Source organism: Tamandua tetradactyla, chromosome 25 (genome assembly GCF_023851605.1).
Source record: "Tamandua tetradactyla isolate mTamTet1 chromosome 25, mTamTet1.pri, whole genome shotgun sequence".
NCBI lineage: Eukaryota > Metazoa > Chordata > Mammalia > Pilosa > Myrmecophagidae > Tamandua > Tamandua tetradactyla.
The window spans coordinates 14,058,361-14,083,737 of record NC_135351.1 but is presented as its reverse complement, the minus strand read 5'-3'; the positions used below and the strand labels follow the sequence as shown (position 1 = coordinate 14,083,737).

The 25,377-nt window shown below is 35.1% G+C and overlaps 1 protein-coding gene across 3 annotated transcripts in view; it reads left to right on the top strand.

The window, feature by feature from the left end:
- ELOVL2 (ELOVL fatty acid elongase 2) overlaps positions 1-25,377 on the top strand; it is a 107,637-nt gene that overhangs the window by 22,320 nt on the left and 59,940 nt on the right. Inside the window, exon 1 of one of the 3 annotated variants that reach the window (XM_077143604.1) lies at positions 7,758-7,778. The exons of the other annotated variants lie outside the window; for them this stretch is intronic. Within the exon in view, the coding sequence (XP_076999719.1) occupies positions 7,773-7,778 (6 nt within the window). The 5' untranslated portion in view covers positions 7,758-7,772. Of the gene's footprint in view, positions 1-7,757; positions 7,779-25,377 lie in introns of those variants that run through there. 3 annotated transcript variants of the gene reach the window in all.

The following is a 25,377-nucleotide window of genomic DNA, read 5'->3' as shown; positions in this document are numbered from 1 at the left end:
AGCAATAGCTTATCTCAGCAACCATAGGAAATGAGCCATACAATGTTCTAGGACAAGGACTTCTTTTAATCTTTTATGAAGTTAAAATACTAGGCCAAAATTAAAGCTAGAACCAAATTCCCTAAAAAGGAAAGGATATACTGTAAATAAGGCAACTCATACATAATTATTAAGGAACTCTGTAGCAATAGTTTGTGTGATGGTAGGGAAGAGAAATCCATGTCTATAAATCCACCTGCCCTCCAAAAAAAAAGGCCAAAAGAGACCTATTTGGAGGAATGGTGTCAAGGGAAACATTTTTAGTTAGACAGAGGTAAAAGGGATTGATTGCATTAATAGAAGCATGGTGTTCAGAGTAAGAGAGTTTCTTTGAGAGTTTGCACTCCAAACTGATGAGACATCTATTTTGTTCATTTCTGAGGGCCATATTTTAAAAGAGATGTTGACAAACTGGAATAAATCCAGAAAAGGGTGTTCAAGAAAGTGAGGGTCTAAGAACTCATTTATGTCTTATATTTGGATGTGTCCACTCAACTAATGTTTGTGGAAGAGAGAAAAGAAGGGACGTTCAGGCAAAAAAGTAAGAGGAGAAGGAAAGAATGATGGGGAAATGAGAAATGTTGAATGTACTTTAGCTATTTGACTAGTAAAGTAGAAGGCTTAATGTAAAATGATACCCATCTTGAAGGGCTCTCATTTGAAAGAAAAACAGTTGTGTATGATTCCAGGAGAAAGAACTAGGATTGATGGGTAACAGTTGAATGGAGAAAAATTTTAGCACAAAATACAGAAAGGATTTTTAAAAATAAATATTTTAAAAATGAACTAGGCTACCTTTCAAAGTAGTGTGAAGTCTGTCACTGGAGCTTTTCAAGTAGAAGTGGGTAAATGTCTTTCAGAATTTTATGAGAGCCAGTAAGCTTCACTGTTATTCATGTGAGGTTTAAAGTTATCAATGCTGTCAGAGATGGTTTTTATTTATTTATTTATTTTTTTTTTTATTAATCGAAAAAAAAGAAAAGAAATTAACACAACATTTAGAAATCATTCCATTCTACATATGCACTCAGTAGAGATGGTTTATTTTTGCAACAGATTTCTGGACAGTGTAGAGCTAATTCTTATGCTGTTACAACACTATGTGAAGGAAAAAGAATCCTTGTAAATAACATTTCAGTTTTTACTAAAACATATTTTAAAAGGTATTTTTCCTAAAACACAAGAATAAGTTTAAAAAATGGAGTATTCATGTCAAAACTTTTCAGATATCATTTGACCTAAGCATAATCTATATGTAAGGAAAGAGTTATTTTATTAGATATGATGATATTAATACTCCAAATAGCTATTTAAAAGCCCAGTTAAGAAATCAGATTGCACATTTACAAACTGGCTCTACATCCTGTTATTTATTCTGTTTTTCATACATTGGATACATGTAATGGTAGAGGACCTTTTATGTGAGTTAAGAATGTAGCCAAAGACATATTTTTAACGAGCATGTTGGAATTACACATGAAAAATAGCATAAAGGGATGCTTATTTTACAGATTCTAATATATACTTGGTGGCTTAGTTTGCAAGCTGCTGGAATGTGTTATACCAGAACTTGAAAGGATTTTTTAAAAAGGAATTTAATAAGTTACAAGTTTACAGTTCTAAGCCTATAAAAATGTCCAAACTAAGGCATCCAGGTAAAGATATTTTAATTCATGAAGGGCTGATGTTGGAATCTGTGTCAGCTCTGCTCTGAAGTTTCTGTCAGCGCTGTCATTTTTGGCTCTTCCCAAATGTTTCTGCTTTTAAAGTATTCCAGTAAGTGAATCAAGACCCACCTGGAATGGGTGGAGTCACATTTCTATCTAATCAAAAGATCATGCTCTGTGGAGATAATATAATAAAAAATATCCTTCCTACACTATTGAATGAGGATTAAAAGAAACAACTGCTTGGGCAGTGCAATGGTGGCTCAGTGGCAGGATTCTCACCTGTCATGCTGGAGACCAGGGTTCGATTCCTGGTGCCTGCCCATGAAAAAAAGATACAGCTGCTCCCACAAGATTCAATCAGTATTGAAACATGTCTTTTCTGGGGTACATAATACTTTCAAATAGGCAGTGGGGTGTTTTGATTCACCAAAATGGTGATGTGATGTGCCCCATGGTGCCATTCTCCTACAGAATCTTTGAACAACTAGCAAAACCCAGCAGAGCCATCTTATTCAAAATTTTGGAAAACAGTTCAAGGATTGCAGTAACTAAGAGAAGGTCAATCAAGAAAATGCAGCTTTAAAAATGGTAGACACTCATGTACCTTTGCTGGGCCCTACCCCTCCCCATCAGCAGCACATTGTGGTCCCAGCCTGGGCTTGCACTGTGGGTCCCTGCCCCTGTTCTGGGGGTAGCAAGTTACCCCTGTGCACATATTGTGGCTGTATGTTGGTGCCAATTTATTGGGGTGACAGCCTGAAAGACTAAACCAGGAAACATCTCAGCCCTGCCCTCCCAGAACTTACCCTACAGACAGGAGCAGTTTATGGCTGGCTAAAGCAGTGTAAGAAATAAAGTTGCCTGGGACAAAAAATTCTGCTCTAAGTCATAGAGCACCAGGAGGAGAAGAACATTTATTTCATAGGAAGTAGAGGGGCATTTGAATGTCTGAAATGGGAGAATTCTTAAGGCCAGGAGCAAACAAGCCCAGGACAAGACATAGGCTTAGAAAAGCAAAGAAGACTTTGTACTTTGCATTCACCTTGGGCTGATCTTCTTGACAGGACTGAACTCTGAGGTAGAGCAATAGCCAATGAAAAGTCAATTTGCAAAGACTATGAAAAGTGGGGTTTTTTTGTTTGTTTGTTTGTTTGTTTGTTTTTGCATTGGTTTGTTTTGTTATCTCCTGGCACTTAAGAAAATTTCTCTCATATTTCTAATTGGTTACAAACTTTAAGAACAGACAGCTCAGGGACTAAATCCCAGAGTTAACATTTTAAAATATTAAAATGTACAGTGTGTAACAAAAGATTACAAGGCAAAGAAATAGGAAATGGCAGTCCATCCAAAGGAACAAGATAAAAATCCATGAAGGACAGACTTTGGACATAATGGACAAATATATTTTAAAGTGATCTTCAATATTCTCAAGGAGATAAAAGAAACATGGAGAAAGAACCAAAGGATATCACAAAAAATGAATGAAAAAATTAAAATATCAATAAGGAGATAGAAAATTTTAAAAGAAAGCAAAATGATGGAGCTGAAGACCACAATAACTGAAATAAAAAATTCTGTAGAGGGTTTTAATAGCAGATTGGAGCTTGCAGAAGAAGGAATCAGTGACTCAAAGACGAGGCAATTGAAATCATTCAGACTGAGCTGCAGAAAGAAGAAAGAATTTTAAAATGTGAACAGAGCCTATGACACCTGTAGGACACCATCAAGTGTACCAGCATAACATGATGGGAGTCCAAGAAGGAGAAGAGAGAAAGAGGCAGAAGAAATATTCAAGCAACATTGGCAGAAAGCTTACCAATTTTCACAAAATATCTGAATATTCACACTCCAAAAGCCCAACGAAATCCAAACAGGATAAACTTGATGAGATTCACACCCAGATGTGTCCTAGTCAAACTGCTGAATGCCAAAGGCAAGGAGAATGTTCTGAAATCTGCAGGAAAAAGCAAGGTATTATGTACATGGGGGTCCCAGTAAGATTAAGTGCCAATATCTCATTGCATGAAGGCAAGAAGGATTAAATATTAAAAGTGCTGAAAGAAAACAGTTTACCAATCAAGAATTTTTTATGTGTCAAGATTGCCTCTCAAATGTGAGGGAGATAATACATTCCCAGATAAACAAAAACTGAGGAAGTTCATCACTATAAGATATGCACTACCTTCTGCACTAAAGGGAGTTCTTCAGATGGAAAGGAAAGATACAAGATGGTGGAATGCGGTAGACATAAATAAAGACCTCCAGTAAAGAAACTATATGGGAAATTATAAAAGCCAGAACTATAGTATTTTATTTTTTTTTGGTATGTAACACCACTTTTACTTCTTACAGCCTCTTGTTATGCAATGTTGTGCTACCATCACCACCATCTATTACCAGAACATTTCCATTGTTCCAAATAGGAGCACTGTACATTTTAAGCCTTAACTTCCCATTCCCTGTTACCACTCTGTCCCCTGGCAACCTATATCCTGATTCTGACTCTATGATCTTGCTTATTCTAATTGTTTCATATCAGTGAGATCATAACAATATTTGTCCTTTTGTGTTTCTTATTTCACTTAACATTATGTCTTCAAGGTTCATCCATATTGTTTGTTTCAGAAGCTCGTTCTTTTTTATGGCCTAACTGTATTATATTGTATGTATATTCTACATTTTGTTTATCCATTCATAAATTGATGGACACTTGGGTTACTTCTATCTATTGACAGTTGTAAATAATAATGTAATTAACAGTACTGAAATATATATCTGGATGCGCTTAAAAGTGGAAATGTTAGGGTATATCTATAGTAATACAGTAATTTTTTAAAATCCCATGGAACAGATAATAATTTTAAAAGTTAGCAAAAGCCTATGGAACTGCACTATACAAACAATTAACCATAAGTTAAACCGTGAACTGTAGTTAATAGTACAGTTATAAAAATTTGCTTTCATCAGTTGTTACAAATGTTCCATTCCAATGCAAAGTGTTAATGATAGGATGGTATATGGAAATCTTGTCTTTTATGCCTGCTTGTTCTGTAAACCCACAACTTCTCTAATAAAAATAAGTACTTAATTGGTACAGAATTTCTGATTGGGGTGATGGAACAGTTTTGGTAATGGATTGTACAACATTGTGAATATGTTTGACACCTGTGAATTATATATTGAACATGGTAATAGTGGAAATTTCAGGTTGTATATATAGTAGTAGACTAAAAAGTAAAAAAAAAATAAAACAAGCAAACCATATGCCATACAATACAAGCAGTGAACCCAAATGTAAACTATGGACTCTAGTTAATGGTACAATTATAACATTATTTTATAATTATAACAAAGTTACCACACTAATGTAAAGTCTTAATAATAGCGGATGGCATATGGGAACTCTGTTGTGCATAATTTTTTTTCTGTAAACCTACACCTTCTATAATTAAAAAAATATTTAATTTGGTTAGACATCTTAGGCATATCAATGTTTCATGAATATTTGTTTGTATGATATTTCCATCTATGTAAATGACACTCAACGGCAGCTAATTCAGTCATCATAAAAAGGAAAATATTTTATTTATTATGTCATTGGGTTTGAATGCCACAAAGCTTGTTGGTCCCAGAGACAAGAAAAGAAACTAGGTCTCTTAATTCATATTCTAGTGCTTACTATTTTATGATGGTTATAACTAGCTTTAAAGTGATGCAGTAGTCTTTACCAAGGGACTCAATGTACGGGCATTCCTTACACGAGATACGCTCACGTTGGGAAAACACATTTTGGTTAAAAAGGATTTTAAATTAATATATATTACATTGAGTACATCTGCATGCTAACATCATTTCTGCTAGTGCCAACAAACTTTAAACTCTTCTTTAAGCTTTTATTTTGGGTTTAACATGAATATATGTTTTCTTCTAAAAGTTTTTTATGCTTTTATGCTAAACTGAAGTAACCCTTGCTGACATGGGGTTAAATAGCTTTCTCTGAATATATTAAATTACTCATATATTAGAGAATTCTAGGGACTAAAGAATAGTAAGTTAGAATGAACAATTAGGTGGAAAATCGGACTACTCTTTACTCCAGTTCTACAAAGGGGAACGTTAGAAAAAAAACAGCAATATAGGGTTTTCCTTTCTGATTGTTACCAGCTGCTACCTTCGTAAGTCTCTTAATAGACTCAAGACTCCTATAGTAATGAGACAGGGGACATGGAAAAAATACTAATAAGAAGCTTTGGTTTTCCCACAACTCCTTGTTTGTTAAATGAAACAAAAGAAGCTCTTTATTTAAGAATCAGTTTCTTGGTGGCTGGCCCAGATGTCTGTAATGTAACACTTCATCCCCAAGCCCAGGATTAATATATGAGTCGGTTTGCCCCGCCTGTTACAGCCAAGAAGGATCACAAAGGATTTCCCACCACATGCTGCCCAACTGTTTTGCCAGCCCAGCACTGCAATGCCTGGCCTTTTTATCTAACTTGCTGCAGGCTGCAGGAGCCTTTCACATTTTCAACCATTAGGCTATTTTAAAGGTATACAGTTGAATTGGCCAGACTTTTTCCTTTGGCAAAAACAATAAAACAAAACAAACAAAAAAAGGCCTAGTCCACCATCTCCCTCCCTCCTTGACGTTTCTAATATATCTAACCCAAAACCCATTTTTACACAATCAGACCAGCAAACTTTCGTTAAGTCTTTTCTTCTCTGGAGACTACTTTTGAGCATCAGTGGAGAAACAACTAGAACCATTGGTCAGGTGGAGATCACTAGTGAAGTGGAAGCCAGGCTGTCATAGCTGCAGCCCTCACAGTCGCTGCTCCCATTGCGTTGTTCTGAAAGCTGACTGCATCGAATAGCTTCTTAAAGAGAACTCAGAGATGTTTCTGACCACCCCTACCCCTTCCCAGAGTTACTACTCATTAGTGCTACTATTCATCCCTTGTCTTTTACAGGTTGGGAGGGAAAACAGTATAAATTGTAGCTACATTAACTATAGTAGTTAACATTCTCTATAATGATACAATTCTAAAAAGAAGAGTCAAATAGGTTTTGAGACCTGAAAGCTTAAAACTAGATGAAAACTTCTGTCAAGAAAATATTTTAAAATAACATGTAGTGTTTTGTGTTTATTTTATAGAAATCAAGTAGTTTCTAATAAACGATACTAGGTTAATATATCCACTTATTAAAGGAAATTTGGTAATATTCTCTTAATTTTTGGGGGGGGAGGGCGGTGCATGGTCCAGGAATCGAACCCAGGTTTCCCGCATGAAAGGCGAGCATGCTACCCCTGAACCACCCTTGCACCCTCTCTTAAATTTTTTATATGACTTAGAATGTCTGATTCCATTTTATTTTTTCTGGTATATTTATAATAGTTTCAAAAGGTCATCTATTCATTTTAAACCTATTTCCAACCTATTAAAAGTTACATTGAAGATAAGCATTCAAAAGAGACCATGTTTGCATGAAGTTGAACTTAAAATTGTTGAATAAATGAAATGACTGAAGTAACCCAACTTATCAATAAAAAGTTAATTTAAAAACTTGCATATATCAGTTCCAGTGGTTTATTTCAGTTCTGTCTCCTGAGTTCATTTCCAAATTATACTTCAGTCCTATGACATTGGTACTATATGTATGGCTAAAAATGTACTAATTTTTAGTTACTATTTACTTTATTATGTATTTTGTATCATTTCTCATGATACAAGTATTTAAAATACTTATATAGAGAAAGAACAGGATGGCTGTCTGGTTGGAAGTGCAGGGGTCAAGGGTGGGGACCTGAGAGGAGGCTTTAAAATTGCTATTATTTAGCAGTTTAAAAGAAATTTGGGAAAATATAAATTGTCCTTTTCAAAGAATGTATTAGAGGATGCCAGAGACCCTCGAAAGTCTTTTCTTTGTGTGACCGTTGTACAATGCCATTTCTGCTTGACTTACATGGCCATCAAAATTTTTGCTTTCCAAGGGAAAAAAAACTTCTCTCTGACCTTACTGAGACATAAATGCAGAAGACAGGACGTGTAACAGTTTCTCTCAAATATGGAGGTAGGAAATCAAAGCAGATTTGTCCATTGAGTTTGGAAAAAACTCTTCATGCTTTTCTTCCCATTAATCATGTTATTCTCCATAAAGTCATTTCAGGATAAATGTACATACCTTTATACAGTTATTATAAAAAGCAGTGGTCTGCAGTAGACCTAATAATAAAAGTAAAATGATTGTGCTTACTTAAGGAACTTTTTACAATTCAAAAGGCTTTCAATTCAATTTAATAGGAATTATTTATCAATAAGAAAAAGGATAGTAATATTTCATAAAACTGCTCATTTATCAGCATTCAAAACAATAGCTCAATAAGAACCCAGAGAGAAGAATGTGTAACATAATACTTTTTAAAAGGGAGGTCAGAGTCTTACATGTACATAATTTTCTTTATTTTGATACAATGTCTTGGCTAAAGCAATGTTCCATGGCCACACTTGGTGTACAGCTTGTAATGAATCTTACAAGAGGCATATAGTATTTGTCACCTATTTTTTACCTCCCCCCATAGAGTTGTGTATTTTCAGCCATCAGCCCTATGTTCTGGGTGACCACATTGGGTTGATGATTGACTGTTGACTTAACCAAAATGAATTAAGGTGATATCTGTTCCAGAGGATGTTCAAAATAACATGAGATTCAAATATCTAAGATTAGTTTGTAAGACTCTAACCATCACAAGTCAGTGTGGGGTGTCCTCACATCTCAGGCTGCATTTGGCTTTTTTATTATTTTCCCCTTAAAGTCCCCTTAAAGTCTAGTAATTATGCTTCATTTGATTGGATATTACCTGCATTAAAATGCTATTTGAAATATTTGATTTTCCTTTCCTTCCTATTGTACAATGGAGTGTGCATAATGGATTTTGCACAGTGGAGTATGGATATGTCAATTTATTTTACTTTTTTTGATAACTGTCAATTTAGAGTGATAATATATTGCCAGACAAAAAAGTTCATGATAAAAATTTTACTCAGGAGGTAAAGAATCTTGACTGTACAATAGATCCACCTATTGGTTGGTTTTATAGCTTGAAAGAAGGAAAATATAAAATATATATTCACATGACTCCTAAATTGTCTCTCGCTCAATATGAGTAATGAAAGAACACTTCTTTTGAATTTACCATAAATATACTAAAATTCTATAGACTAAAAAAATTAGAAATGAAATCTAACTCATGTTTTTTTCTAAGAAATCATTGAAAGCTTCCCTTTGTTTTCATGTTTAAAAGGATACCACTTGTACATGCAGAGTGACTAACCTGCTTCCCCTCTGGTCGGGACTACATAACGAAAGCACATACAAACAGAATCTCCTTTTATTGCTGTTGTTAATTGTGAAAGAGTTTTATTCTTCTCTGTGTCCCCAAGCTCAGAAATTGGTCCAGTTCCACATGGTCCTGAATGCAGATATCTGGCTTTGGATTAAATCTCCGAGGAGTTTTATATTTACTCACCACTTCCTGTAGAAGCAGAAGTTATAATAATCATTTTATCTTGAATTGTAATCTTAGCATTATTAGCTTTTTTCTATATAGTTTATATAGATATATAGTTTCTCATATATTCAATACTGTAACAGCGGATGACTTTAGTTCCTAAATGTGAAATTGACACTCTTTTTTCTTTTCTCTAGTACATTTCATTTTATTCACTTGAAATTAAGACATGTTCTGTAATATCTTTATTTATTAGGTAAATTATGAGTTTACAGAAAAATCATGCATCAATGCAGAGTTAACACCTTGCTTTGGTGTGGTACATTTGTTACAACAGATGAAAGCACATTTTTATAACTGTATAATCAACTATAGTTCATGGTTTATCTTTGGGTTCACAGTTTGTGTTGGCAGTTCCATTGATTTTTAAAAAAATTTTTATACTGCTAACATGTATAACCTGAAATTTCTCCTTTCAACCACATTCAAATATATAATTCAATCCTGTCAATTTTATTCACAATATTGTGCTATTATCATCACCATCCATTACCAAAACTTTATCCATTGTCCCAAATAGCAACTCTACATTTTAAGCATTAAATCCCTATTTCCTACTTCTATCCTATCCCCAGGTAACCTGTATTCTAGATTCTGATTCTATGAGTGATTATACTAATGGTTTCATATAAGTGAGCTCATACAGTATTTGTCCATTTGAATCATGCTGATTTCACTCAGCATGATGTTCTCATGGTTCATCCATGTTGTCACATGTATCAGAAACTCATTCCTTTTTACAGCTGAGTAGTATTCCATTATGTCAAAAACACAACCTTTTGTTTCTCCATTCATCAGTTGATGGGCATTTAGGCTGCCTCCATCTTTTTACAATTGTGAATAATACCTCTGTGAATATTGATGTGAAAATATCTGATCAAATCCCTGCTTTCAGTTATTTTGGGTATATACTTAGAAATATACGTTTAACTATCTGAGAAACCATCGAACTGTTTTCCACAAGGCTACACCATTTTACATTCTGTCCAGCAATGAATGTTTCTATTTCTCCATATCCTAACACTTGTAGTTTTCCAGTTTTTAAAATAGTAGCCATTCTAGTGAGTGCAAAATGGTATCTCATTGTGGTTTTGATTTGCATTTCCCTAATGGCTAATGACGTTGTGTATCTTTTCATGTGATTTCTCTCCCCAAACAATATCTGCTTTGAAGAAGTATCTATTCAATTCTTTTGCCCAATTTTGATTTGGTTATTGCATCTTTATAAGTTCTGTATTAAACATTTATCAGATACATGCTTTCCAGATATTTTCCCCATCATGTATGCTGTCATTTTACTTTCATGATAAAGTCCTTCAATGCACAAATTTTTCTAAGTTTGATGAGGTCTTACCTATTTTTTATTTTGTTGCTTGTTCTTTGGCTATAAAGTATAAGGAAACCATTGCTTAACACATGGTCCTGAAAATGACTTCCTACATTTTCTTCTAGGAATTTTGTACATCTAGTTCTTAAATAAGTCTTTGATCCTGTTTGAGCTGATTTTTTTTGTACCTTCATTCTTTTACAAATGTAGAATCAGTTTTTGCACCACCATTTGTTGAAGAGACAATTCTTTGCCAGTTGAATGGTTTTTGTGCCCTTATCAGAATCTGTAGGCCATAAATTTGAGTGTTTATTTCTGTACTCTGCATTCACTTCCATTGGTCTATATGTCTGCCCTTGTGCCAGTACCATGCTGTTTTGATTACCATGGCTGTTTAATAAGTTTTAAGATCAGGAAGTATTAGTCCTCCGATTTTGTTGTTCTTCATCAAGATGGATTTGGCTTTGCAGGCCTCTTCCCCGTCCATATAATTTTGATGATTGAAAAGAAGATTGTTGGATCTTGATTTGAATTATGTTGAATCTGTAAATTACTCTTGGTAGAATTGACATCATATCAATATTTAGTTTTCCAATATATGAGTAAAGAATGTCCTTCCATTCATTAGGTCATCTTTAATTTCTTTTAGCAGTATTTTGTAGTTTTCTATGTACAAGTCCTTTACATCCTTGGTTAGATTTATTCTTCGATATTTCATGCTTTTATTTGTTATTGTAAGTGGAATTTTTTACTTGATTTCTTCTGATTGTTCATTACTAGTGTTTTAGAAACATTATCTTCTTTTAGATGTTGATCTTGTACCCTGCCACTTTGCTGAGCTCATTTATTAGCTCTAGAAGCATTGTTGTGCATTTTTTTTTCAGGATTTCCTATACATAGGATCTTATCATCTGGAAATAGGGAAAATTTTGCTTCTTCCTTTCCATTTGGTTGCCTTTTATTTCTTTTTCTTGCCAAATTTCTCTGGCTAGAATTTCCAGGACAAGATTAAGCAATAGTGGTGACAGTGGGCATCCTTGTCTGTTTTCTGATACTAGAGGGAAATTTTCAGTTTTTCACCATTAAGTATGATGTTAGCTGTGAGTTTTTCATATATGCCCTTTATCTTATTGAGGAATTTTCCTTTTATTCATAGCTTTCTAAGTGTTTTTATTAAGAAGGGGTACTGGATTTTGCCAAATGACTTTTACATCAATTGAGATAATCATGTGTTTTGTTTTCTCCCCTTCATTCTGCTAATGTGGTGTATTAAATTGAGTTGTCTTATGCTGAACCACTCTTGAATACCTGGGATAAATCTCACTTAATCATGGGGTATAATTCTTTTAATGTATTTTTGGACTGACTTTGCTGGTATTTTTGTTGAGATTATTGCAGATATTGATCTATAATTTTCTTCTCTTGTGGTATCTTAACCTGGCCTTGGTGCTCGAGTTATATTGGCCTCATTGAATGAATTAGTGAATGTACCTGTTCTTCAATTTTTTCAAAGAATTTGAACAGGATTGGTGTTAATTCTTCTTGGGATGCTTGGTAGAATTATCTTGTGAAGCCGTCTGGTCCTGGGATTTATTTGTTGTGAGATTTTTTTATTGCTGATTCAATCTCTTTACTAGTTTTGGTTTGTTTCTGTTTCTCCCTGAGTCAGTATAGGTAGTTTGCATGTTTCAAGATATTCTCTACTTCCCTTGTGATTTTCTCTAATTAAGATTATGATGCTTGTCTGGAGTTCCCCAAGAGGCAAAAGAAAATATTGGTAAAGCCTCTTCAGAGAGGGATCCTGTGAAGAGCACTAAAGGAATTGCTTATTTATTGCAATTTGGACATGTTGTAGAGCCTTTTAAGGGAGGAGGTCCCATTCGCATATTATGACATAAATAGGTTTAAATGAGGCATATATTGTCTCCAAAACTCAAAAACATTGAAAGATGTTCAACTTATTTTACCATTGTAGGTGCTGAGAGGGTCAATAGCTGCTTTTTGATAGTGTGAGGAATAGAGAAGGCTGTAACTTACCAAATGACTTTCAGGATTTTAACTGAGATGGTGAGGCCTTGCAATATATGTGGGATAGTTGCCCTTTTTATGAGCTCCTTTCTAAGATTTTGTATGTCCTCGAGCAATAAAGTGTTAACTCAGTAAAGCTAGGGTTTCTCAATCCTTTCACATTCCAAGGAAAGTTTTGGCCTCCTGGAAGAAAACATCTGAGCCTTTGGAATATCCTGCATATAAAGAATATTTTTCTATGCCTAGGGCCTTGGGGTAGGCCAGATAGTTGATGCTAAAACTATGAATTATGGAAACTGTGGTTAATTTAAGGTTGGCCTCTCATAAACAACACACAATTGGGTCATGCTTTTCTATTCATTCTGCCAATCTTAACACCTATCAAAAGTGATAGGTTCTCTGCCTGATGCACTCAAATGTCCAATTCCTGTGACACCAGGGTTTCAAAGAGAGAAAGAATTTATTGCTAGGCATGAAACAGGAGATCAAATGGCCTATTGCCCTAAAAAATCTGTCTCTCCAAACTGTAGTAATTCTGATAGTTTTATAGTATCAGAAAATGGGCAGGTTTTAGGATAATGAGCATAATGTCTCCAGGTAATGTAATTAGAAGTGCTCTAATTATTGAGCATGCACAGAATGATTACATGCTTAGTCACAGAACCTATGTAAGAAAATGCAGGCCTTAAAATGATAATGCATGTGATTTTTAGAGTTAAAATGTGGTATGGAGGGTGCACAAGTGGTTCAGTGGTAGAATGCTCACCTTTCATGCAGGAGACTTGGGTTCAGTTCCCAGACCATGCACCGAAAAAGAAAGAAAAGAAGAGATGAAGTATTGATCACTGATAGTTGAAGTCTAAGCTACTGTGTATCTCAGGCAGGCACATTTGGGTTAGATTCAGCTTTATCAAGATAGCTTTGGAATTGGGTTGGGTTAATTCTTGGCTGACTCAAGGCCTTTCATTAATAAATATTAGGGGCTGTCTTTAATGACCATAAGACTCTAAAGTTGATAAAACAGATTAAAGGGGTACAAGTCAGGGTCAGTCACAAGGTTTTTACAACCACAAACACAAGATAGGCTATTCAATCATTATCAGCGATCAAGACAGCTAGATTACAGTTCTAATATAGCAGACAGTAAAAAAGGAATATCTATATAATGATTCAGTAATCATAATCATCCCCTAAATCCTAACTTCTCAGTTACAATCTCTGCCTTTTAACTAGAGAGATTAATCCATTTACATTTAGTCATTATTGTTAATGCAGGACTTTCTTCTTTCTTTTCTGGGCTTGGGTCTTGTCCTAAGCTTGTTCTTGGTAGTGGTCTTAGAAGTTCCTCAGTACCAGGACTTTGAATGCCCATCTACTTCCTAAGAGTCCTTCTCCCTCTCCCAGTTACTCCACTGGATGATTAAAGCAGGCAAGCCTTTGCCCCTTACAGTCTGCTTTAATTGTTTCTGACGTTGCCTTCATTTTCCTTAGCTGCTTTTGCCTAGAGGGCAAATTCTGGTGGGAATGGGGGCAGGGATCTATGCTGGAGAGGAGTTTCCCAAGTTCTTCTTTCCCAGTGGGAACAAGGCCATGAACCCACAAAGGGCCAGCTCCAAATTCCCTGGGGAGGGACCAGGAAGGGTGTCAGAAGTTTCTTCCATAGCTCTCCAAAACTGTGTTGTCTTGACTCAACCCTGCCCATGTGACTCAGCCCCTGCCTAGCTAATACAACCCTTTTACTATTCTCTACAGGTCTAAAGAAGTGTCTTATCTTTAAGTGTTGGAATGGGGCCATCCTCAGAACCAGGCCCTCAGTAATCCAAAGTTGCTAATCAAAAGCAGTGATCACTGATGAACGTGCACTCCCCCTTCCCTCACTTGGGGAACTATATTTTATGTCCATTTCTGGCAGCAGTAAGCTATGCCAAACTGGACCCCTCTGCTCCTTGCCTTGAGAGTGGAGGATGACAATGGTTACCACTGTGCAGACAGAGAGAGCAGTAGATGTGTCTTTTACTTGAATTTACCAGTCTGTTCCTCCCTCCCCTGGATGCTGTATAGTGTTTTGTTGGACTCTGGATATTTAAAACCATTGATTCAGGCAGTTCAGCTTGTTTAATAGTTGTTCTTGTAGAGAGACTGATTTCTGGAGTTTCCTACTCCACGATCTTCTACAGTCTCCTGCCTATTTGATGTCTTTTAATGAGACCAAAATGTTATGAACTGAATGTGTTTGAATTTTTTTCTATACTCTTGAAGAGAAGGCCATAACTTCCAAATGAGTGGAAAAAAACTCTATTACATTCATTTTTAATAGTGTACATTTAAAAAAGTAACAGTTTCCTTAAATACTTGGTAAATTTCTCTGTAACCAATAAATTATTCAGAAATCACTTAAGCCTATATAATTTATGTTTCAACAGTTATTACTCCTGCTCTTTACATAGTCCCTGCACTATCCTCCACTACCACATATACACGTACTCAGCCATTAATTCGAGGAATTCTCAGGGGTTGTTCATGAATTCTGGTCACTAATTTCATGATATCTATGAGGATAATCATCTTCTTTTGCTCAGATCCCCTTCTGTTGGGGAATGCAGGTGCTTCCACAAGGTGCCACAGTATCCCATGAGCATTCACCACCATATCTGTAGAGTGCTGATTGCCTGCTGAAGACTGCTACTTGGCAGTTGTATATATGTATTCATACATACGTTATCCTGATAACCTCCTGAATCTGTAAAAACAGGAGTATTAGCAAAGGACAAAGGTCAAAAGTAGATACCCAAAGTTTGCTAGCCCCATTCCTGGAGTGATTTTGGTGAATTTGTTCATTAATAGATACATTCCGGGCGGGCCGCGGTGGCTCAGCGGGCAAGAGTGCTTGCCTGCCGTGCCGGAGGACCCCGGTTCGATTCCCGGCCCCAGCCCATGTAAAAAACAAACAAACAAACAAAATATAATAAAACAAGAAAATGTTTAAAAATGTTTCCCTTTCTTCCTCCCTTCCTTCCTTCTCTGTCTTTCCTTCCTTTAAAAAAAAAAAAAAAAAAATAGATACATTCCACAATGCTTATTGTGTGCCTAATGTGTGCCAGATACAGAAGATCTTGCCTAGTTTGGGAGAAGGAAAATGGTTAGAGAAAATCCGTGGTTTTGTTTGTTTGTTTTGCTTTGTTGCAACAAGCAATCGATAGACTTCTTAACATTTTATTTGTAACTTTGAAGGGTGTTTTACCTTGTACTGTGCCAGAATTTATTTAAAGAACGGAAGATGACCTGACTGCCCCTATTTTCTCTGTGTATTGCTCTCTGTATCCTGAACATTATCTTCATGGCATCTAAGCACTCAGATAAATATAATGGTCTAAGGAGAGGGAGCAAACTTGATCAAGATATTTCCTATAAATAATAGGGGGAACAAATGTTGAAATAAGTTGAGTAGATTGAAATACTAGTGATCAATGAAAAGGAGTGGTAAGGGGTATAGGAAAAAAATAGGGGGAACAGAGTTTAAAATATTTTGGGTAGATGGAAATACCAGTGGTCAGTGAGAGGCAGGGGTAAGGGGTATGGTATATATGAGTTTTTTCTTTTTACTTTTTATTTTTTCCGGAGTGATGCAAACGTTCCAAGAAATGATTGTGGTGATGAATATACAACTATGTGATGATATTGTGAGCCATTGATTGTACACCAAGTATGGAATATTTGTATGTTAAGAATGTTCATGTTTGTATGTTGGTTTATTTTGTCAATAAAATTTTTTTTATGAATTAAGATTAAATATCGTTTCTTACTAAAAAGAAAGAAGATACTTCCCAACTTAATCTCTCATGGGACCGTATTGCATTAAATTGCAGTGCTTCTGGGTTTTGGTGAAGAAATGTTAAGAATTGCAAGGGGTGATTCAGATTTAATTTATTCTCTACTATTGAAGTTTAGAAATATTAAAGTTCAGAAACTTCAGTCTAAACAGTAACTCCCAGCCAAGAGCATTGGATCTGCCATCCTTGGTCCAGACTCTATGCCTTCGTGTCTTTGTGCAAAGACAGTTCTGGAAATTGAGTGGTTTGCAGAAAGGTGCTACATAAGTTCTGCTCAACTGGTCTGTGGACCAGGGATATTCTCTAATCTATATGCTTCTCTGACTGTATAATAGAATCAGATGATTAGTAAATATTTTTCAGTTCTCATTATTTGCAAGGAATTGTTTGGGGGTACAAAGAAACAATTCATTACAGAGAAATAGAGTCTATATCCTTGAACTATTAGTAAACCAGGAGTCTAGTCATCATCATTTACCATCTGGGTTCAATAATCTCTTATTGTATTTAATATTTCAAGTTATTTTATGAATTATTCATATGTTTGGTTAAAAGATAATGAAAAGCAATTTCAGCAAAAATGTTAATAAGAATTTAAACATAACAAGTCCAGGTTTTCCCCAATTTTCATGATTGTGAAGGTAGATATATTTGAAATATGCAATGCCCTTCGAGTGTAATAAACTGCTTATTAACTCTTATGCATGACTTGGAACATATCCATCTTTTAAATATTGATTCCAGATTTCAAGTACATTTCTAATGGATTTTGGCTTATCAGCATACTGGCTCTTCTTTCATTTACATTGTCAAACATAATACTTGAATTAAAAAAATATTTGATGGCTTATAATTTTGTTGAAGAGAAGACAGCCATCTTTTGCCTTGCAGTTACAAAACATTTACATTTTTAGATTTATAAGCATCAGAATGAGCAATTCAATATGAAGTTTTTTCATTTCTGCTTCATCTGCTTCCTTCCTGATTTTGAAGGGTATTTTACCTTGTACTGTGCCAAAATTTATTTCAAGAGCAGAAGATAATCTAACTTCCTCTCTTTTCTTCTTTACATATATACCCACTTTCAGCATCAGTCCACTTTAACCATAGTAAATAATTTTGATATACAAACATCATAAAGGTGAAAAAATATCATACATCCTTTTCAGAAAACTGGGTCATCCAGGATCTTATCACAGATAATATGATCAGAAACTTCCTGTTTAATAACTGATTGAATGAGAATACCATATTTTCTTAGAAATATATTGTTCACTCATCGATTCTTGAGAGAAATTTCATCCAGATGCTTTGAGAAAATTTATCCAGAGTATCATCATATGAAAACTCATAGTGAGCTTTTGTTTATATTATCAATGTCACCACCATCATTAAAGTGTTGAATGCTGCTGATTTTTTGCATTCTCCTTCTGGTTCTGATAATTTGAAATATCTTTGTCAGTTTTCTTCTTTGCCATTATAGGCAGAAATGAAAAATTCTGAACACATCTTGTTTTACTGAAGGCTTTAAAAAGCCTGTAAAGATATCTTCAGATTTCTTTTATATCTTATTGAAGTATGTTGCAATACTTTAGGTAAAGTAAGAAAAATAATGAAGGATGATGTGATAGCAATGACTTCTTTCACTGTTGTGTTGTCCTTCTAGGCAATTCCATTCTTGCATTTTCATAATTCTTTATGTCTTTTTAGCAGAAATTGGAATGATTGATGAGTATTGATGAGATTATTCTTAGGATATTGAAATAGCAATATGTTTTCAGAGTTAGGAAAAACAAGATCACTGATATCCCATAATGAATCTTAGAGTTATAAAAATATAATTGATGTGTTAATTGCAATGTAGAATGAGTTTTATTATATTTTTAAAAAATGAAAGTTAATTTTTCTTAAAATTAGCTAAAATCAGGCTCAGTGAAGCCTGATGATACCACTAATCATTAAGAGTGTTAAGGAATTTCAAAATACATTGGAAAATAGATCTCCCATATAAAAGTATAATTAGGAATGCAAAGTAATATGCAATAAATATTAAGTGAGTATTGTCAAAGTTCAGATGAATGAATGTTTGGTTAATCCATTCAGTAAGTATTAAGTTCCCCATGCCAGGTGTTGTTCTTGGAATTGGGGATAAAATGGCTTATTGGAGCTTACCTTTTAGTGAAGTTTCCAGAAATAAACCAACTAGCCAGTGAAAGTTCAGATAATGATAAGTACTATGGAGAAAAAAATAGAGCAGATAAGATCATAGAAAATGATTCTGCACCACAGACCAGGAAGCCACAAAGCAGAAGTTTTCCTCTCCTTTGTAATCAAGCTCATTAGAGATAGATCAGGGGAGCATATAAGAACCTACCATTTCACCAGACACCAATGACATGAAGTCCGATCACTGATCACTGCTTTTGATAAACTGCTTTGGATAGATGGGGACCCAGCACTGAGGGTGGCCATTGATCCAACTCACCCAAGCAAAGGTGGAGGGGGAGACTGAAAGAAGGCAAGCCTTCTCAGAGCTGCAGAGGACAGTTTAATGGCTGCATTTGCTGAATAAGTGCCCAATCAAGAAAGCACAACTTTGAAGAATGGGAAAGGGATGCTCCTAGTGCCCTTCCTGGCCTCTTGCTCATCCCCTCCCCAGGGCAATTTGGAACTAGCCAGCACTCCCTTTATGGGTCCCTGGCTACAAATGACTGACTTCAGAAACAATTCTCCACGGAACCCCTGCAGAATTTGCCCTTCAGGCAAAAGCAGTTTAAGACAGCAAAAGTAGAGTAAGAAAGAAATTGAGAAAGGTGGCCTGAGGCAAAGGCTCATCTGCTTTAAGTCCCATGGTGGAACATCCCTGATGGGGAGAAATTCTGTTTCCTGGGAAGTAGAGGGGGAATTCAAACTCCTATGAACATGAGAACTCCTAAGGCACTAGCAAGCACAACCCCTGCATAAAACACAGGGCCAAAAAAAGACAAGCAGGACCCTGTATTTTGCACTCACCTTATGCTGACCTTGATAGGGGGCGAAACTTGGAAGGAGAACACCATTAAGCGCAAAGCCAATTTGCAAGGACTGGGAAAGGTGTTTTAAGTTTAGTTTTGTTTGGTTGTGTTAGCTCCTGACACTCAAGAAAATCTCTACCGTATCACTAGGTGGATGCAAACTCAAGCGAACAGAATAAATCACAGAGTTAACATTTAAAATAATTAAAATGTCCAGCTTGCAACAAAAGTTTCCAAGACAAACAGGATATGATGGCTCATCCAAAGGAAGAGGATACAAATTCATAAAATGTCAAGAAGACGAGATTCTGGACATACTAAGACAAATATATTTTTTTAAATGATTCAACTTGCTCAAGATATTTTTTTTAAATGATCTTCAACTTGCTCAAGGAGGTGAAAGAAAAGAGAGAAAGAATTGAAAGATATCAAAAAAGAATGAATGAACAATATGAGAATCTCAGTAAAGAGACAGAAATTTTAAAAAGAGACAGAAATTTAAAAAAGGAACCAAACAGAATTACTACTGAAAAAGAAGCTAACCAGAACTGCTGGAGTTGAAGACAACAACAAATGAAATGAAAAATCCTTGGGAGGGTTTTGACACAGACTGGAGCTGGAAGAAGAAGGAATCAGTGAACTTGAAGACAAGACACTGAAATAAGTGAGGCTGAAGAACAGAAAGAAAAAAAAAAAATTATAAAGAGTGAAAATACCCTAAGAAACCTGTGAAAAACCATCAAGCGTACCAATATACATGTAATGGGAGTCCCAAAAGGAAAAGAGAGAAAGGAGCAGAAGGAATATTCAAAGATATAATGACCAAAAATTTCCCAGACTTAGCAAGAGATGTGAATATTCTCATCCAAGAGTCCCTAAGAAACCCAAGCAAGGTAAGCGTGAAGAGAAGTATGCCCCAATACTTACTGGTCGAACTCTTGAATTCAAAAGGACAAGGAGAGAGTTCTGAAAGCTACAAGAGGAAAGCATCTTGTTATATACAGAAGGGTACCAATTATATTGAATGCCATTTTCTCATTAGAAACCATGGAGGCAATAACCCAGTGGATTGAAATCTTTCAAGTAATTAAAAAAATTGTCAAAGAAGATTTTTTTATCTGGCAAGACTTTCTTTCAAAAATGGAGAGATAAGAACATCCCCAGATAAAAGGTGAAGGTCTTCATTACCACTAGAACATCCCTAAAAGCAGTGCTAAAGGGAGTTCTTCAAACTGAAAGGAAAGAACACTAGACTGTGGAACAAAGCAGCATAAAGAAAAAAGACTTCCAATAAAGGTAACCTGTGGGTAATTATAGCTGCCAGTACTATTGTATTGTTGTTGTTGTTTTATGTAACTCTAATTTTTCAAGGCAGATGCACCAAAAATAATAAAAGTCTATGGTTTTGGCTATAAAGTATACAACGATATAATTTGCAGCAAGAACAAAAAAGACATGGGGGATGGAGGGGTGTAGGAAAAGAGTATGTGTATGCTATTGAAGTTTAGTTGGTATTAAAACAAATATGACTGTTACATATATGATGTTAAATTCTAATGCCATGGCAATCATAAAAAACATGAAAAATATATACAGAAAGAAAATAGAAGGGACTTAATGGTAATATACGCAATATCAAATAACTATGAAATTAAAGCAGGAATAGAAGAATTGAGGGACAAAAAAGGGAAAAGACTTACAAATGCAAAATAGCAAAATAGCACAAAAGAGTCCTGCATTATCAGTAATGACTTCAATATGACTGGATTAAACTCCCCAGTTAGAAGGCAGAGATTGGCAGAATGGATTAAAAAGTTTGACAAAATTATGTGCTGTTTATGAGAAACTCATCTTGGATTCAAAGATATAAGAAAATTGGAAGTCAAGGGATATAAAAAATAATCCATGCAAGTAATAACCAAAAGAGGCGGGGTAGCTGTTCCAATTTTCAAATAAATAGACCTTAAGTAAAAAAAAAAAAAAAACAGCAACAAAAAGCTATTACAAAGGACACAGGTGGTCATTAGATACTAATAAAGGGATCAATTCAACAAGAAAACATAATAATTATTATATAAAATAATATAATAATCAAAGATCAGAGCCCCAGAATATAAGAAGCAAACATTGACATTTTAAAGGGAGAAATAGACAGTTTTACATTAATGGTAGGAGACTTTAATACATCATTTTCAATAATGGATAGAACATCTAAACAGAAGATCAAAAAGGAAATAGAAGACTTGAATGATACTGTAAATTGACTAGATCTAATAGACATATATGGAACACTTCACCCAATAGCACAATACACATTCTTCTCTAGTGCACATGGATCATTCTTCAGGATAGACCAGACCTTAGGTCACAAAACAATTATCAATAAGTTCAAAAATATTGAAATCATACAATGTGTTTTCTATGACCACAGGTGAATGAAGCTAGAAATTAATATCAGAGGGAGAAATGGAAAATTCACAAAATTTGTGAAAATTAAGCATTGTAATATTAAATAACCAATGAGTTAAAGAGGAAATAACAAGGGAAATAGAGACTAATTTGAGGCAAATGAAAACATAATTACAACATACCAAAATTAAGGAATGCAGCAAAGGCAGTGCTAAGAGGGAAGTGCTAGGTCTAAATGCTTATATTAAAAAAAAAAGATAGGGGTGTAAGGGTAGTTCAGTGGTAGAATTCTTACCTGTCATGCGGGAGACCCAGGTTCAATTCCCGGCCCATGCACTTCCCAAACAAACAAGCAATAAAACCAAACGAAACAAAAATTCAACAAATGATGCTGCAGTAAGGGGATACTCACGTGGAAAAATAATAAAATGTGACCCCCACCATACAGCATACAAAGAAAACAAAATAAAAGAAGATAACGAATCAGAGACCTGACCTTAAAATGGAGGAACTAGAAAAAGAAGAGCAAACTAAACCCAAAGTGAACAGAAGGAAGGAAATAACAAAGAACAGGACAAAGATAAATGAAATAGAGCATTAAAAACCAAAAGAGAGAATCAACAAACCAAATGTTGGTTCTTTGGAAAATTGACAAATTTTCCAAAAAATGAAATTGACAAATCTTTAACTAGAATGATGAAGATAAAGGAAGTCACAAATAACTAAAACCAGAAACAAAAAGGGGGCATCCTACAGACCCCACTGAAATATAAAAGGGCTGTGTTTTAGTTTGTAAGCTGCTGGAATGTACTATATCAGAACTGGAATGGCTTTTAAAAAGGGGAATTTAATAAGTTACAAGTTTACAGTTATAAGTCTATAAGAAGGTCCAAACCAAGGCATCTAGGGAAAGATATCTTAATTCAAGGAAGGTTGATGGGTCAGGAACATCTCTGTCAGCTGGGTAGTCATGTGGCTGGCATCTGCTGGTCTTTGCTCCTGGGCTCCATGGCTTTTTAGCCTCTGTTCCTGTGGGGGATCCTCACTTTGCTTCTCTGGAGCTGGCCTTTATCTCTTGGCTTTCTTTGACTCTCTCCAGGTTCTAGTTTGCTTAACATCTCACAGTGACATTTCCTGGGATCCAAGCATCTCCAAACATCTGTGTCTCTGTTCTCCAAGTGCCAACAACATCTGTGTCAGCTCTCTCTCTTTTGGCTCTGTCATTTCTGAAGTTTCTCCAAAATGTTTCCCCTTTTAAAGAATCTAGTAAACTAATCAAGAAAACTGAAATAGGTGGGCTCACATCTCCATCTAATCTAAAGGTCGCACCCACAACTGGGTGTGTCACATCTCCATGATATAATTTAATCAGAGTTTCCAACCTACGATATTGAATCAGGATTTAAAGAAAAGAGTGCTCTCACAAGATTGAATCCAGGTTGAAATATGGCTTTTCTGGGGTACATAATACTTTGAAACTGCCACAGACTATAAGAGGGTACTATGAACAGTTGTATGCCTACATGTTAGATAACCTAGATGAAATAGACAAATAGGAAATAGAGAAATTCCTAGAAACATGCAAACTACCTACACTGTCTCAAGAAGAAATAGAAACAAACCAAAACTAGTAAAAATATTGAGTCAGTAATAAAAAATCTCACAACAAATAAAATCCCAGGATCATATGGCTTCACAGGATAATTCTACCAAGCATTCCAAGAATGCTTGGAACAAGAACTCTGTTCAAACTCTTCGAAAAAATTGGAGAACAGAAACACTCACTAGTTCATTCAGTGAGGCCAGTATAACTCTAGTACCAAAGCCAGGTAAAGATACCATAAGAGAAGAAAAGTATAGATCAGTATCTGCAATAATCTCAACAAGAATACCAGCAAAGCAAGTCCAAAAATATATTAAAAGAATTATACCCCATGATCAAGTAAGATTTATCCCAGGTATTCAGGAGTGGTTCGCCATAAGACAATTCAATATAATATACCATATTAATAGAATGAAGGGGAAACAAAACGTATGATTATCTCAATTGATGAAGAAAGTCATTTGGCAAAATCCAGTACCCCTCCTAATGAAAACATTTAGAAAGCTATGAATAAAAGGAAGATTCCTCAACAAGATAAAGGGCATATATGAAAAACTTCCAGCTAACATCACACTTAATGGTGAAAGACTGAAACTTTCCCTCTAATATCAGAGAACAGACAAGGATGCCCATTGTCACCACTATTACATAACATTGTCCTGGAAGTTCTAGCCAGAGTAGATTGGCAAGAAAAAGAAATAAAAGGCACCCATATTGGAAAGGAAGAAGCAAAACTTTCCCTATTTGCAGATGACATAATCCTATGTACAGGAAATCCTGAAAAAAATGCACAACAATGCTTCTAGAGCTAATAAATGAATTCAGCAAAGTTGCAAGGTTCAAATTAACACACAAAGATCAACAGTGTTTGTATATGTTATTAATGAACAGTCAGAAGAAGAAATCAAGTAAAAAGTTCCATTTTACAGCAACTAAAAGAATCAAATATTTAGGAATAAAAGTAACCAAGGATATAAATGACTTGTACACAGAAAACTACAAAACCTTGCTAAAAGAAATTAAAGCAGACCTAAATAAGTAAAGGGTGTTCCATTTTTCACAGTCTGTAAGGCTAAATATTAAGATATTGATTCTACCCAACGTGATTTATAGATTCAACGCAATCCCTATCAAAATTTCAAGAGGCTTCTCTGCAGAAATGTGAATGCCAATCATGAAATTTACATAGAAGGGTAAAGGGTCACAAATGGCTAAACTCATCTTGAAGAAGAATGAAGTTAGAGTCTTAATGCTTACTGATTTAAAACTTATTACAAAAGCACAGTGATCAAAACAGCATGGTACTGGCACAAAGGCAGACATATAGACCAATGAAATTGGATTGGTCTATTAACTGATATTAGTTAGACATAAACTAACCTCTCAATTGGAAAAGAAAAGTCTCTTAAACAAAAGATGCTGGGAATACTGGATCCCCATATGAAAAATAATGAAGATATACCCCTACCTCATACCTCAACCCAGAATGGATCGAAGACCTAAATATGAGAATGAAAACTATAAAACTCCTAGAAAAAAGCATAGGAAAGTACCTTCAGTATCTTATGTTAAACTTTATATCCAACTATAAGTATGAAGAGAGAAAAAATAGATAAAACGGGCCTCATCAAAATTTTAAATATTTGTACATCAAAGGATTTTATCATGAAAGTAAAATGACAGTATGAACAATAGGAGAAAATATTTGGAAAGCATATATCCAATAAGATTTTAATATCCAAAATTTATAGAGAATTCCTACAACTTAACAACAAAAGGACAACCCAGTTAAAACTGGGCAAAAGAATTGAATAGGCATCTCTCCCAAGAGGATATGCAAAGAGTCAAAAATCACAAGAAAAGATGCTCAACATCACTAACCTTTAGGGA